This window comes from Rhinopithecus roxellana, chromosome 12, assembly GCF_007565055.1.
Source record: "Rhinopithecus roxellana isolate Shanxi Qingling chromosome 12, ASM756505v1, whole genome shotgun sequence".
Classification (NCBI taxonomy): Eukaryota; Metazoa; Chordata; class Mammalia; order Primates; family Cercopithecidae; genus Rhinopithecus; species Rhinopithecus roxellana.
This window is the reverse complement of record NC_044560.1, coordinates 46,884,348-46,900,384: the sequence shown is the minus strand read 5'-3', so window position 1 is coordinate 46,900,384 and position 16,037 is coordinate 46,884,348. Positions and strand designations below refer to the sequence as shown.

Sequence of the window (16,037 nt, the reverse complement as noted above, 5' to 3'; positions counted from 1 at the left end):
GCCATTTCCACCACATCTGCAGTGACTTCCTTCACTGAAATCTTGAACCCCTCGAAGCCATTCATGAGAATTGTAATCAGCTTCTCCAAAATTCCTGTTAATGTTGATTTTTTTTTTTTTGTAGCCACATTTATTTAAGTGTACAGCTCAGTGGTAATAAATACAGGTATATTCTTTTTTTTCCTTCCTCTCTCCCAACTCCCCTACAAACCCCCACCCCACCCCACCCCAGCGTCCGATAATCACCAGTCTACTCTCTATCTTCATGAAATCTACTTTTTTAGCTCCCACATATGAGTGAGAACATGTGACATTTGTCTTTCAGTGCTTGGTATATTTCACTTAACATAATGGCCTCCAGTTCCATCCATATTATAGAAAATGACAGGATTTCATTCTTTGTTATGGCTGAATATTATTCCATTGTGTATATATACCACATTTTCATTATCCATTCACCTGTTGATGAGCACTTAGGTTGAATCCATATAAGGAAAGGAGTTTAATTGACTCATAGTTCCACATGGTTGGGGAGGCTTCAGGAAACTTACAATCATGACTGAAGGGGAAAGAAGCAAACACATCCTTCTTCACATGAAAGACTATTGTTGAAAATGTATTGTTTAGTGTAGCTATCTTTGTTATTGAGCTTAGCTAGATCTTCTGAATAACTTGCTGAAGTTTCTACATTAGCACTTGCTGCTTCTCCTTGCACTTTTATGAGATTGAGACTTCTTGCCGTAAACCTCTGCTAGCTTCAAACAACTTCTGCAACTTCCTCACCTTTCCCAGCCTTGAAAGAATTGAAGAGAGTTAGGGCCTTGCTTTGGATTAGGCTTTTGCTTAAGGGAATGTTATGGCCCATTCGAACTTCTATCCAGACCACTTAAACTTTCTCCATTAGCAATTAGGCTGTTTCGCTTTCTTATCATTCCTGTGTTCACTGGAGTGGCACTTTTAATTTCCTTCAAGAACTTTTCCTTTGCATTCACAACTTGGCTAACTGATGCAAGAGGCCTAGCTTTCAGCTTATCTCAGCTTTTGACAAGCCTTCCTCTCTAAGAGGAATTTCTAGCTTTTGGTTTAAAATGAGATATGTGGGACTCTTCCTTTTACTTGAACACTTAAAGATCATTGTGGGGTATTAATTGGCCTAACTTCAATATTGTTGTGTCTTGGAATAGGAAGGCCTTGGAGGAGAGAAAAAGAGATGGGGAGCAGCTGGTCAGTGGAGTAATCAGAACACACAATTGTGTGTTAATTGATTAATTAAGTTTGCCATTTTATATGGGCACAGTTTATGGTGCCCCAAAACAATTATAATAAGATCGAAGGTCATGGATCACGTATCGCCATAACAGATATAATAATAATGTAAAAGTTTGAAATATGGAGAGAATTACCCAAATGTGACACAGACAGGAAGTCAGCACATGCTGCTGTAAAAATGGTGCCAGTAGACTTGCGCGATGCAGAGTTGCCACAAACTTTCCATTTGAAAAAAATTTGGCCGGGCGCGGTGGCTCAAGCCTGTAATCCCAGCACTTTGGGAGGCCGAGACGGGTGGATCACGAGGTCAGGAGATCGAGACCATCCTGGCTAACATGGTGAAACCCTGTCTCTACTAAAAATACAAAAAACTAGCCGGGCGAGGTGGCGGGCGCCTGTAGTCCCAGCTACTCGGAGGCTGAGGCAGAAGAATGGCGTAAACCCAGGAGGCAGAGCTTGCAGTGAGCTGAGGTCCGGCCACTGCACTCCAGCCTGGGCGACAGAGCAAGACTCCATCTCAAAAAAAAAAAAAAAAAAGAAAAGAAAAAAATTTAAAAAACACAATAAAATGAGATATACCTATATACTGAAAACGGTGTCATAAGGGTATGTTATTATTCAAGGTGCAGTGTGTTTGCATGAAGAGAAAGGTACAGTTTTATGGGACTCCATATTGCATTCGGGACTTTAAAAAGCCTAAAATCTTAGATGGGTATGGTGGCCCATGCCTGTGGTTCCAGCTACTTGGGAGGAAGAAGCAGGAGGATCTCTTTATCCCAGGAGATTGAGGCTGTAGCGAGCCACGTGCATACTACTTCACTCCAGCCTGAGTGAAACTGAGACCCTTTCTCAAAAAAAAAAAAAAAAAAAAGCAAGCAAAAAACAAAATATAGCTTAAAAGTCAACTATTGGGCATTTCCCCCATGTGTTGTAGTGACCTGGTTTTTGGTTGATACTGACTTTTTGATCTTAAAAGTCCAAGACCTAAGATGGTAGGGTGACCAGCTCACTTTTCTGTTCTTGCTCATCTTTTATAGAGATGGCTGTTAGAAATTATCTCATGTTTTATGTGTACCATCCAGATAATGTGACCTCTGGGTATGCCCTAGGATTATAGGCTTTTAAACTAATTGTTAAAGCACCTTGGGCAAATTATAGTTTCCTAATCTAGTGAAAGTAAATCCTACCCCAGTTATTCTGAGATTTAAATGAGATACTGTGCATAATGAGTTTAGCATAGCGTTCTGCACTGAGTAAGAACTCAGTAGATGGTAGCCTTTATTAACTGTAGTTAACCTAATAGACTTCCAAAAAAGAATGCTTTTTTTTTCTTTTTTTGCCTATATTATTTGGAAGACTTTCTACATCTGTTGTTTAAAGGATCATGCCCTCAGAGAACAGCTTCTCAGTAATACAATAGATGATCATCTAAAGCTAATTGTGCATAAAATATATCATTCTTTCCAATTTATTATTGAATTTTCAATGGAGTATGTTTCATTTAGTGATGAAAAAATATGAAAACTGCTTGAATAGTTGGAAGCTGTATAACTTTTATTTAAATAGTGAAATTGTTTTATATTAAATAAGAAGAAAACAAAAGAGAGACCTCTCCTAAAACCGAATGGCTACAAATGGGTTATTTTTTTTCCCTAGCCCTAACCCTAAATGTGTTATTTTTAAGGCCATAAAAGAGTCTTTGTCTTGGATTTATTTTTTTATCCAGAGATCAGCATTTTTCTTCTAGATTTAATCCAGTTAAATCAGGTTCACTCTTTCTTGGGTTTCTTGCTCTGTTCCCAGTTTTCCACTGCATAGCAGAGTTTCTCCAGAGGCCTCGGCATGTTGCCGGGAGCAGCTGCCTTAGCTGTAAACACCCGGATTGGCACTGGAAAAAACATCAACAGCAAGCAAGCTGCTTTGCTTTTCCACTGCCAGAGGCTCTGCACATGTAGAAACAGCACCATGAAAGGCATAACTTTAGATTTCCTCTTACGTAAATTAAAATTAATGAACTGCTTTCTTCGTTTGGGATCTCATTTTTCCCTCTTGGAATAATAGTACCATAGATTCTATTCTACCAAAATGGAGGATCACCACTAAAGAAGCAGACATATCCATAAACATGAAAGTGAGATTTCCTACATGCTCAAGCGTTTTGCTGATCAAAACCATTTTTTTTTTAACCTTAGTCATTTTGAAGGCTGGAACCCATGTTAGTGAAAGCCTACTTACAGTTGATTAAGTGCCACTTCTATTCAGGACTGCAATTCAGCACATCCTTATTGAGGGCTACTATGCGCAAGCTCTGCATGAAAAGCTGGGAACCACCTAGAGGAGGATGTTGGCTCCTGCCCTAAGGAGCTCAGCTCAGTTCAGTAGATGTTGTGTGCCTGCACTGATGCTTACTGCCCAACAAGAATTGACTTTACCATGTTGTGCTGCGGTATAAGTGCAAGAAGGGAAATTTTTAAAAATCTAGTGCCACAGGATTCAAAGACAGGAGGGTAGGATAGGTGGTTTAGAAAAAGTTTCTGGAAGCAGAGGCTGAACACAGTGGGGAAGACATAGACATTCACAAATGCTTAACTGAATGCCAGGCCTTGAATCAGGCTCATTCCAAATGTCATTCATCTTTTTTGAGACAGAGTCTTGCTCTGTCGCCCAGGCTGGAGTACAGTGACGCGATTTTGGTTCACTGCAGCCTCCACCTCCCGGGTTCAAGTGATTCTCATGCCTCAGCTTCCCAAGTAGCTGGGACCACAGGCACATGACACGATGCCCAGCTAATTTTTGTATTTTTAGTAGAGATGAGGTTTCGCCATGTTGGCCAGGCCGGTCTTGAGTTCCTGACCTCAGGTGATCTGCCTGTCTCAACCTCCCAAAGTGCTGGGATTACAGGCATGGGCAACCGCACCCGCGCCCCCCCCCAATTATTCTCACTCTGCCAATCAGGCTGGAGTGGTGTAGTACAGTCATAGCTCACTGTAGTCTTGAACTCCTGGACTGAAGCGATCCTCCCACCTCAGCTTCCCCTGAGTAGCTGGAATTACAGGTACACGCCACCATACCTGGTTAATTTTTTATTATTTTTTTGTAGAGACAGGGTCTTTCTGTGTTGCCCAGGCTGGTCTCAGACTCCTCAAGTGATCTTCCTGTGTCAGCCTCCGAAAGCTCTGGGATTACAGGCATGAGCCACCACACCTGTCCTAATCTAATTTTCAAATATGATTTAAAGTACCTTGTTTGTAGTTAATTATAAATTAAAGAGATTGGAAAATATGGTCAGCAAAATACATGATCATACTAAACATACTATTTTAAAACTTGGTTTTACCAGTTAGTACCGTTTTGGACATTTTCTATGTCATTAAGTATGCTTTTTCACAAACTCTTAAAGATGATTTCTTTCCTTGTCTTTTCTTTTTTTTTTTTTTTTTGACAGGGTCTCACTGTGTCGCCCGGGCTAGAGTGCAGTGGCACAATCTTGCCTCACTGCAGCCTCAACCTTACATGCTCAAGTGAACCTCCCACGTCAGCCTCCCAAGTAGCTGTGACTATAAGTGCATACCACCGCACTTGGCTGATTTTCATATTGTTTGTCAAGACAGGTTTTCACCATGTTGCTCAGGCTGGTCTTGAACTCCTGAGCTCAGGCAATCCACCGGCCTCAGCCTCACAAAGTGCTGGGATTACAGCTGTGAGCCTCTGCACCTGGCCACTGCATGATTTCTTTAACCATTTCCCTTGTAGCTAAGTGGGTAAGAAGATACAAACATAAGAAAAGTTAAATTCTGAAAGTGTTAGGAGAAAATATATAGACAGTGGACTTATTTTTCAATGCATGATACTAAAGATAGAAACGTATGCCGGGCACAGTGGCTCATACCTGTAATCCCAGCACTTTGGGAGGCCGAGGAGGGCAGATCACCTGAGGTCAGGAGGTCAAAACCAACCTGGCCAACATGGTGAAAACCTGTCTCTACTAAAAATACAAAAAAAAAATTAGCCAGGCTTGGTGGCAGGCACCTGTAATCCCAGCAACTCAGGAGGCTGAGGCAGGAGAATTGCTTGAACCTCAGAGGCAGAGGTTGCAGTGAGCTGAGATCATGCCACTGCACTCCAGCCTTGGCAACAGAGCAAGACTCTGTCTCAAAAAAAAAAAAAGAAACGTAATAGCAAAGATGAGTAGTTTTAAAAATCCTTTGGGTATCAAGAGTACTCTAAATAAAATGTAAAGGCATTATCTTGTTTAATTCTCACAATAGCTTTGTGAAGTAGGTACTTAGATTTCTTTTAGAGAAGGGGAAACTGAGGCACAGAGAAGTGACAGTGTGGAAATTGGTGCTTTCTATGAGATTGATGATTGTGTGTGTGTGTGTGTATGTGTGTGTGTGTGTGACTGAGTCTCACTCTGTCACCTAGGCTGGAGTGCAGTGGCGCAATCTCAGCTTGCTGCAACCTCCACCTCCCAGGTTCAAGCTATCCTCCTGTCTCAGCCTCCCCAGTAGCTGGGACTAAAGGTGTGCACCACCATGTCTGGCTAATTTTTGTTTTTTGTTTTTGTTTTTATTTTTGTTTGGAAACAGAGTCTCAGTCTGTCACCCATGCTGGAATGCAGTGGCGCCATCTCATCTTCCAAGTAGCTGGGATGATAGACATGCACTACCACGCCCAGCTAATTTTTGTATTTTTTGGTAGAGATGGGGTTTCGCCATGTTGACCGGGCTGGTGTCGAACTCCTGGCCTCAAGTGATCCATCCGCCTAGGCCTCCCAGTGTGCTGGGATTTTAGGCGCCCAGCCTAATTTTTGTAATTTTAGTAGAGACGGGGTTTCACCATGTTGGCCAGGCTGTTGTCACACTCCTGACCTCAAGTGATCTGCCGCCCTTGGCCTCCGAAAGTGCTGGGATTACAGGCGTAAGCCACTGTGCCCAGTGAGATTGATGATCTTGCTGCAGAACGAAAGCTGATCAAATAAGAGGCACAGTGAGGAGGTAGGTAGCTCAAGTTTGGTCTTTCCATCAGCCTTGGATATGAATCCCAGCTTTACCACTTAGGAAAGGTGACAGAAGGGCCGCTTTTCAGACAGTTGAAAATACTATATTTTCATTTCATATTTTAAATTGTTCATTTCCATATGCTTTCTCATTATAACTATTTTGACCCAAAAAAATAATAATAATGTTTTTAGATGTCTTGAACATCAGGTGTGTCTTAAAATGCAAAATTCCAGAGACAGCAAGAACAAATCAGATGCTAATTACAACTCCTTTTACTATCCCTTATATGGCACACTATACTATCTCTTAAATAGTAGAGATTGTCAAGGTCACACTTGAATAGGGATAGTATAGGTATCGATCATTAACTACGTTTTAAAGAGATGGAAGGAAAAAAGTCAAAACTACGAGCTGTTACCAACTGGGTGAAATAAAGTAAGAGAGTTTCCAGCTATCATCATAGTTTATCAGTGCGAAAATTTGGAATAAAGAAATTTAGAATTTAAATGTTGTTTAGATCATCTTTTGGTAGATTCAATCAAGTTTAAAATTCTACCATGTCTTGGATATGAGCAGACAGCTCATTGATGGCATTCAGTAAAATCTTTCTGTGTAGTTGGTTTAAAATTTGACTTAAAACAGGGATATAATATTTACCTTCTCTACAGTAACAACATTTATGTTATGTAATAACCTTGACATGTTTACAAAATCATATTTAATGGGCTCTCCAGAGCTCCGGTGAATACCACAATTTGATCTGTTTTCAACATTTCTAAATAATCTGGGAAAGCTGTAGGAAATGAAATATCTGTCGTAAACTTTTTGTATCAGGCTTAACTACTGCTTTCTTGAAGTTTAGCAAAAGGATAAAGGACTGTATGTTCTTCATTAACTGTAGTCAAAACTGAATTTAAGGATTTTTGATAGCTGTTTAGAATTACTGTTTGAATCTCTACTACAAAGAATATTAAGATTTTTAGCATTTGAGAGTCCTAATATACCCACTTAAAAATCATTAGACTTACTTTGGGAGGCCAAGGCATGTGGATCACGTGGTCAGGAGTTCTAAACCAGCCTGGGCAACGTGGTGAAACCCCATCTCTACTAAAAATACAAAAATTAGCCAAGCATGGTGGCCCACACCTGTCGTCCCAGCTACTCAGGAGGCTGAGGCAGGAGAATTGCTTCAACCTGGCGGGTAGAGGTTGCAGTGCGCCGAGATCGTGCCACTGCACTCCAGCCTGGGTGACTGAGCGAGACTCCGCCTCAAAAAAAAAAAAAAAAAAAAAAACAGTAGACTTAGGGCCGGGTGTGGTGGCTCACGCTTGTAGTCCCAGCACTTTGGGAGGTTGAGGCGGGCAGATCACTTGAGGCCAAAAGTTTAAGACCAACCTAGCCAACATGGTGAAACCTCATCTCTACTAAAAATACAAAAACATTAGCCAGGCATGGTGGCGCATGCTGGTAATTCCAGCTACCCAGGAGGCTGAGGCATGAGAATCACTTGAACCCAGAAGGCGGAGGTTGCAGTGAGCCAAGATCACACCACTGCACTCCAGCCTGGGTGACAGAGTGAGAGTGTCTCAAAAAAAAAAAAAAAAAAAATCAGTAGACTTTATCATTTAATTCCAAGTATATACGTATTTACTTGTAGACATGTATAATTTAGTACATTGTATTTTTTCCCAAACAGATAAACAATCAGATTCTGTATGGAAGAAGTCACCAAAATGCATCTGCCATTATTAAGACCGCCCCGTCAAAGGTCAAGCTGGTTTTCATCAGGTAAGATTGCTAGATCTGGTTTTGCAAAATCAAAGACCTCTTCTGAAGATGTTATTAATGTAAGACTATGTCATCTTTGATTTGTCTAGCGAAATCACTGTTCCTTCTAAAAACATATATTCCTTTTATAACTGTCACTTCAAGAAAAGTATTGCAGGGCGTGGTGGCTCACGCCTGTAATCCCAGCACTTTGGGAGGCCGAGGCGGGCAGATCACAAGGTCAGGAGATCGAGACCATCCTGGCTAACATGGTGAAACCCTGTCTCTACTGAAAATAAAAAAAATTAGCCAGGCGTGGTGGTGGCGGGTGCCTGTAGTCCCCGCTACTCGGGAGGCTGAGGCAGGAGAATGGCGTGAGCCCGGGAGGCAGAGCTTGCAGTGAGCCAAGACTGTGACACTGCACTCCAGCCTGGGTGACAGTGAGACTCTTGTCTCAAAAAAAAAAAAAAAAAGAAAAGTACTGATTGTTTTGATTATGAAGTTTTCTTACTTGCTTATGTTTCACAGGATAGAATCGGTAGCTGAGGCTAGTATTTATATTTCAGTTATAAAACATTCTTCCCTTTCTGGATCCATTTATCCTGTATATAATGAGACCTGCTAACTTCTCTTCCTGTCACTATTATTTGGTACATTTGCTGAATCATTAATGTCTTCATTAAAGAATAAACAAGAAAATAGAACTGAGGACATTTTTAGGAGCTTCCTTGTAAGAGTGCTGGTGAGAAGCCCAGAGTAGAGAAGATGTCAGCACTGCTGCCTAGAGTTGTATTGTGTGTTTGGGCTTCACATTTACTCACACCTTCCCTGTAAGCTGATTGAGCCCTCATGGTACAAGTAAATCAGAATTAGGGATCTGACTGTTTGTAGCCAACATTGCCACATCAGCAGTAGAAATGAGGTTGTTTGATTCTCTTTATTGGACTGAAATGACAAGTAAATCTGAATTATTTTTAAGTCATGTACCTAACCCTCTATGTTCACTGTAGCTCTGCTTCTTTTTCCTTCTGGGACTCAGGTATCATCTGTAAAATGGGATAATAAAGCACCTCCCTCATTCATTGTGATATTTCAGAAATTGAAAATGCTCAATACAGTATCTAGCATAGAGTAAGGGGTGAAAGAATGTTAGCTGCTATTTTAGGATGATGACAATCATTATTATTCTTCCCTTTCTTGTTAGTTACCAGCAGTAAGATCTGTCCATTCCCAGGGACCATTGGGATTAGGAGGTGGTTTTATTCCCAGCATGGACACTAACGTGATTGAAATATTCCTTTCCACTTCTACTTTGCTCCTGAAGAAATCCTGCATTAGGACCAGGCACAGTGGCTCACATCTGTAATCCCAGCACTCTGGGAGGATCACCTGAGGTTAGGAGTTTGAGACCAGACTGGCCAACACAGCGAAACCTGTCTCTACTGAAAAATACAAAAAATTAGCCAGGTGTGATGGCACACAACTCTACTCCCAGCTACTCAGGAGGCTAAGGCAGGAGAATTGCTTGAACCCAGGAGGCAGAGGCTTCAATGAGCTGAGATCGCACCATGCACTCCAGCCTGGACGACAGAGAAAGACTCTATCTCAAATAAAAAAGACCAGGCATGGTGGCTCACGTCTGTAATCCCAGCACTTTGGGAGGCTGAGGCGGGCAGATCACGATGTCAGGAGTTCGAGATCAGCCTGGCCAAGCCAACATGGTGAAACCCTGTCTCTACTAAAAATACAAAAATTAGCCAGGCGTGGTGGCGCACAGCTGTAATCCTAGCTACTCAGGAGGCTGAGGCAGGAGAATTGCTTCTTGAACTCAGGAGGCAGAGGTTTCAGTGAGCCGAGATCACACCACTGCACTCCCACCTGGTTGACAGAGCGAGACTCTGTCTCAAAAAAAAAAAAAAGGAAATCCTCTATTAGCATCCTTTTCTCCCATCTAGTGGCACTTCCTGGCTTTCTAGTTTTTTACTCTATTTTCAGAGAGTGAAAGCTTCCTTCTTCACATATGTCTTTGTATGTTAAGATGGGCCTTTATCCTTACTCTCCTGACATCCTCTGTTAGACACCAGTCTCCTTTCTGGTTTTCTTGTCCTTCCTTTTGGCAAGGGTTACAAAATTAGAGTTACTTGATTTTAAAAACATTTGAGTAGACTTTGAAGAAAGGTCAGCACTCAAGAGATTCAGATGTTGTTCATTAAGAGAAGTCCACAAAAGTGGTGTGTTTAGACTTGAAAACTTTGCATAAAGTTGTGTGGGGGCCGGGCGCAGTGACTCACACCTGTAATCCCACCACTTTGGGAGGCCAAGGCAGTAGGATGGCTTGAGTTCAGGAGTTTAAGACTGGCCTGGGCAACATAGTGAGACCCAATCTGTGCAAAAGTAAAAAAATTAGCTGGGTGTGGTGGCATGTGGCTTGTAGTCCCAGCTACTTGGGAGGCTGAGGCAGGAGCATCGCTTGAGCCAAGGAGGTTGAGGCTGCAGTGAGCCATGATCACGCCACTGCACTTCAGCTTGGGTGACAGCAAGACCTTGTCTCAAAAAAAAAAAAAAAAAACTAAAAAAAAAAAAAACACCACACTATGTGGCTAGTACATGAGAAGATGTATGTAGCACTTAACAGGGTCAGCATCTGCACATGGTATTCAGTACACAGTGATGGCTGCTACCACAAGAGCTGTTATCAACATTACTTACCTCTTCAGCACATGTGGGGCTTTTTTACCCACATGGGCTGTGCAATTTTAAAAAGAGCAAAAAGAAAATTGAACAGAGTCCAAAGGAAATAATTTAATGCAATTGTGTAGTTGGGAAATAAAACCCTCCTCCTTCAATAAAGAAAGGTTAAATGATTTGAAATAATTTAGAAGACAGAAGAGAAACCTGAATAGAATTTTAATCATAGTAGTAAAGCTCCATCAGTTTAGAGTCTGATTATTTCAATTTTGATCATTGAACAGAACAAAATCAAGAAAATAATTTGTTGAGTAAATCAATGGTATACACAAAATTAAGGATGCTACTGAATGCTTATTTACTGGAAGTGATTTTAAGCAATTTAGAAGTATCAATGTACATTTAAAATCTGTAATCCAATTCTTAGTCCATTCGGGCTGCTATAACAGAATACCCGAGTGTCTTATAAAGAACAGAAATTCATTTATTTATTTATTTATTTTGAGACAGAGTCTTGCTCTGTCACCCAGGCTGGAGTGCAGTGGTGTGATCTTGGCACACTGCAGCCACTGCCTCCCAGGCTCAAACAACTCTCATGCCTCAGTCTCCCGAGTAGCTGGGACTACAGATGTGTACCACGAGGCCCGGCTAATTTTTTTTGTATTTTAGTAGAGATGGGGTTTCACTGTGTTGGCCAGGCTGGTCTCAAACTCCTGGCCTCAATGGTCTGCCCACCTCAACCTCCCAAAGTGCTGGGATCACAGATGGGAGCCACTGGGCCTGGCCCAGAAATTTATTTCTCACAGTTTTGGAGGCTACAACGTTCGAGATCAAGGCTCTAGCAGATTTGGTGTCTGGGAGAGGGCCCACTTCCTCTTTCATAGGTCTATTCCGTGTATCCTCACGTAACAGGAGGGGCTCCCTTGGGCCCACTTTGTAAAGCAGTAATCCCACCATGAGGGCCCCACTCTCATGACGTAAACACCTTCTGAAAGGCCCTGCCTATTAATACCTTCATGTTGGTGATTCAGTTTCAACATATGAATTTTGAGGGGACACAAACATTCAGACTGTAGCATGAACCTTTCCTGCATGGTCTTTCAATTACAGTGTGTAGCATATAATGAGTGTTCAGAAAGCTTTGTTGAATGAATTTCCTTTTTGCTCCTACTAAGCAGTTCTAGGTTACTTATTGTCCAAAGGCAACAATTATAGTAAGTTCGTTGTTGTTATTTTGTGGATTAAAAAAATCTATATTTCTGTAACTCAGTATTTTACAAAATTCCTCATACCTCGGCCCCTCTTCCCAGTACTTTCCCAAATTAGCTAAGATTTTTTTATATCTTCTTTAATAGGGAGAAAAAATGTATAGGAGTGATTCTGAATAATTATTTATTATAAGAGTCCTGATTTTGCCTGTTTTAGAATCAAATCCTGAAGAAGTTAAAATTCAATTCATTATCAAGTTTCCAAAAGTTAACACTTAAATCATCTCAGCACCACAGATGCAATTTTGCTTGTCTTTTGAACTCTGCATAGCTTGTACTGTGTTATAATGTAACTTTGAAAACTAGTTTTTATAAATTGTATTTCTTTACAATTTGCACTTCTATTTGGCAAAATTTCCTTCCTTAGTTGAAATTGTTCTCTGTGCTTTTCCATTATACAGAAAATTTTGGCTTTTATACCTTGGCAACTGTTTTTCAAATTTATTGACAATTGAGATGGAAATGGGAACTGGCCACAGGTTTTAGAGAATGATTAGCAGTAATCACAGAAAGCTATTAAAATATGCTGCAAGCAACATTTTAATTAACTAAGGCCTTTAGTCTATAGCAATGTACATTTTGTGATCAGGTCCTTGTCATATTCTTTTAACACTTGTATTTATTCATATACTAATTCATCTGTAATTGGCAAGGGCTCTGTGGGTCATTAGCACAAATTAGCAAGTTGCAGCTATTTATACATGACTTACATAATCACTTTTTCCCTTTTCCTTTTCACATCATTAGATTTTGGACAATCCTGGAAATTATACTCTAAACATATGGTCTCTGATACACTAAATTATTCAACTCTGTATCATCCAGATGCATATTACAATCTGGGTGCTATGCACTCTACATTCAGTTCTGTGGGTTTTCGTGTTTGGCATTCTCCCCTTCATGTGAGCACACCAATTTAAGTACAGGAGGAGAACCGTATTAACACAATGAATTAATTGCTGTATTTGGCAGTGCAGGGATCCAAAAAGATTAATGATCTTGCCTGCAGCTCTTGTCATACCTTCCCCCACTATCAAAACTTGAATGTCATGTATAACAACTCACTCTCCCTTACTTAATTACATGTGGAAAATGTGTACTGTATAAAAACTCCTGGGGCTAAAGGAAACGAGATGAAACTGAAATCCTTGGAAAGATTTAGTGCTAGCTGTCAAGCCCCACTGAGTAAAAGTGGACTCACCATGGGCTCCACCTTCCTGTATGGATTGAACATATATCTTGCTTTTGTAATTAAAAATTAGCGTGGCTCGTTGTCCTCTGGCCATATCCCTGAAAGACGATATTGCTTGAAGTTAATGTGAATGCCAGAGTCATCTTAAGGAGATGACCATCTGAAGAAGCAACTTGGATGCCTATTTTAAAAATCCTTCTTGGCCGGGCATGGTGGCTCACACCTGTAATCCCAGCATTAGGGAGGCCCAGGCGGGCGGATCATCTGAGGTCAGGAGTTCCAGACCAGCCTAACCAACATGGTGAAACCCCGTCTCTACTAAAAATACAAAAATTAGCTGGGCATGGTGGCGGGTGCCGGTAATCCCAGGTATTTGGGAGGCTGAGGCAGGAGAATCACTTGAACCCAGGAGGTGGAGGTTGCAGTGACCTGAGATCACGCATTGCACTCCAGCCTGGACAAAAAGAGTGAAACTCCATCTCAAAAAACATAAAAATAAAAATCCTTCTTGTGCTCTTGATTCATTAGATCTAGTTTTGATAAACAGGAAAAAAGAATGCATGCATAAGCATGAGTTTAACTTTCGTAAAGAAACATTCATTCATCTTTTCAGCAGGTGTTTACAGAACACCTACGTGTGTTATTGGGGTGGGGTTGGTGATTGAAAGAGCACAATTTCTGTCTGAAAGGAGGAAACAGAATAAACAATAGTCTAGTACTTATCCAGTGATATAAGTACTGTGATGCTGTAGGGACATATAGGAGATGCATCTGATGTAGTCTTTGGGGTCTGTGGGAAGATGTCACAGAGAAAGATGCTTAGGCTAAGACTCGAAGGATAAGTAAGCAAAGTCATAGGATGTGTAGAAACCCAAAGGTTCCACAACTGGGTACCCAATCAGAATACCTGGACATGTGCTTCTAGGAGAGAAGCAATCCTTCTTTAGGAAGGTATCATTGGGTAAGTATAGCTGTGTATGTCAATTGTTTTGAATTCTGTAAGGTAGCATGATGTCGGCTGCAGGTTTTTCAGAGATGGCTTTTATCATTTTGAGGTGTTCCTTCAATGTGTAGTCTGTTGAGGGTTTTTATTATGAAGGTATGTTGGATTTTATCAAAAGCTTTTTCTGCATCTATTGAGATGATCATCATATGATTTTTGCTTTTGATTCTGTTTATGTGGTGAATCACATTTACTGATGTGTGTATGTTGAACCAGACTTGCATCTCAGGAATAAAGCCTACTTGGTGGTGGTAAGCTTTTTGATGTGCTGCTGAATTTGGTTTGCTAATATTTTGTTGATGATTTTTGCTTCTATGTTCATGAGGGATACTGGCCTGAAGTTTTCTTTTTTTGTTGCGTCTCTGCCAGATTTTGGTGTCAGCTGATGCTGGCTTCATAGAATGAGTTAGGGAGGTGCCCCTCCTCCTTGATTTTTTTTGGAATAGTTTCAGTAGGATTGGTATCAGTTCTTCTTTGTATGTCTGGTAGAATTCAGTTGTGAATCCATCTGGTCCAGGGCTTTTTTTGGTTGGCAGGTTTTTTTTTTTTAATTACCAATTCAATTTCAGAAGTTGATATTGGTCTACTCAGTTTTACTCTTTCATGGGCAGAAGTGGTCATTTTTTCTTTGCTACTTCCATTCCTTAATATAATACCTGCATATATTCGCTTATGGGAATTATACGTTTATTTGTTTCACCTCTTTCGGCACTCAGAGACAACTAACTGGGATGGTCACCAGGGATGATGTGAGCCTGCTTTTTTTCTTTCTTGCTGGTCAATATTTATACTATTTGCCCAGTGGAATTCATGTTTCCTTGGGTAGACCCCCACTTCCCACCTCCCAATACACACACACACACACACACACACACACACACAGAGTGAAACAGTACATCTAGATACCTGTCTGCCTCTGTGGAAGCTGAAGGAGCCAGTTCTTTCTCTCACTGCCAAAGTGCGGCCAGCGGGTGGTCAATGTGTCTCACACTTGGGCAATATGATACTTTAGGCATAGAATTGGAAGCAAGCCATGTGACTGATTTGATATGAATGGTGTTTATTCATAGAGCCACAGCGCCCTGGCCAGACACTCCTGCTACATCGTTCTGTTTCCTACTTCCTTGTCCTCTGGAGGTCTCTTAGTTCCCAACTGTCCCAAGCCTGATCCTATAGCCTGTCAATTTTGTGAGAGCTCAGTATCCCTCCAGTAAATTCTCTTTTGCTTAAGTTGGCCCAAATTTATTTTTATTGCTTACTATCAAAGAATCTTAATGAACAGATAAGAAATAGCGCTATCTGAACAAATTACAGCAACCAGAGTGAGACGTTTGGTTTCCTCTGTGCATATTCCTGCCACTTGTAAACTTTAAGCCTTAGAATTCTGAGTTTTACATCCTTCAGACGACTTTAGCAGAGCATAAGGCCTCTGAACAAGTCTCTACTGAGGATCTCCAGTATGACTCATTACCATTGCCAAACCATTGCTGCGTCTTGAAATGAGATTACCATGATTATCAAAGAGCAATCAGGCAGGATTTGTCCCAGTTTGTCCCTGAGGGTGGGGATCCCAGCACATGGCCTTATGGTGAGGGCTGCATGTTAAGGTCTGTGTGTCTGAATGTTTGGGATTTGCCAGCCAGGAATAAGAGGGGAATGGGTGAGAGTATCTACTGTACTACCTTTTAGAAAGACTCTCTTGGAAGGCTGGGCACAGTGGCTCACACCTGTAATCCCAGCACTTTGAGAGGCCAAGACGGGCTGATCACTTGAGGCCAGGAGTTCGAAACTAGCTTGGCCAACATGGCAAAACCCTGTCTTTACTAAAAATGCCAAAAAATTAACTG

At 41.1% G+C, this 16,037-nt stretch overlaps 1 protein-coding gene across 4 annotated transcripts in view; it reads left to right on the top strand.

Annotated features, from left to right (window-relative positions):
* The window catches only part of PATJ (PATJ crumbs cell polarity complex component), a 427,780-nt gene that overhangs the window by 270,855 nt on the left and 140,888 nt on the right, over positions 1 to 16,037 (top strand). For all 4 annotated transcript variants that reach the window (XM_010370672.2, XM_030912915.1, XM_010370673.2 and 1 more), the window contains exon 29: positions 7,969 to 8,060. In XM_010370672.2, the coding sequence (XP_010368974.1) occupies positions 7,969 to 8,060 (92 nt within the window). The remainder of the gene's footprint in view (positions 1 to 7,968; positions 8,061 to 16,037) is intronic.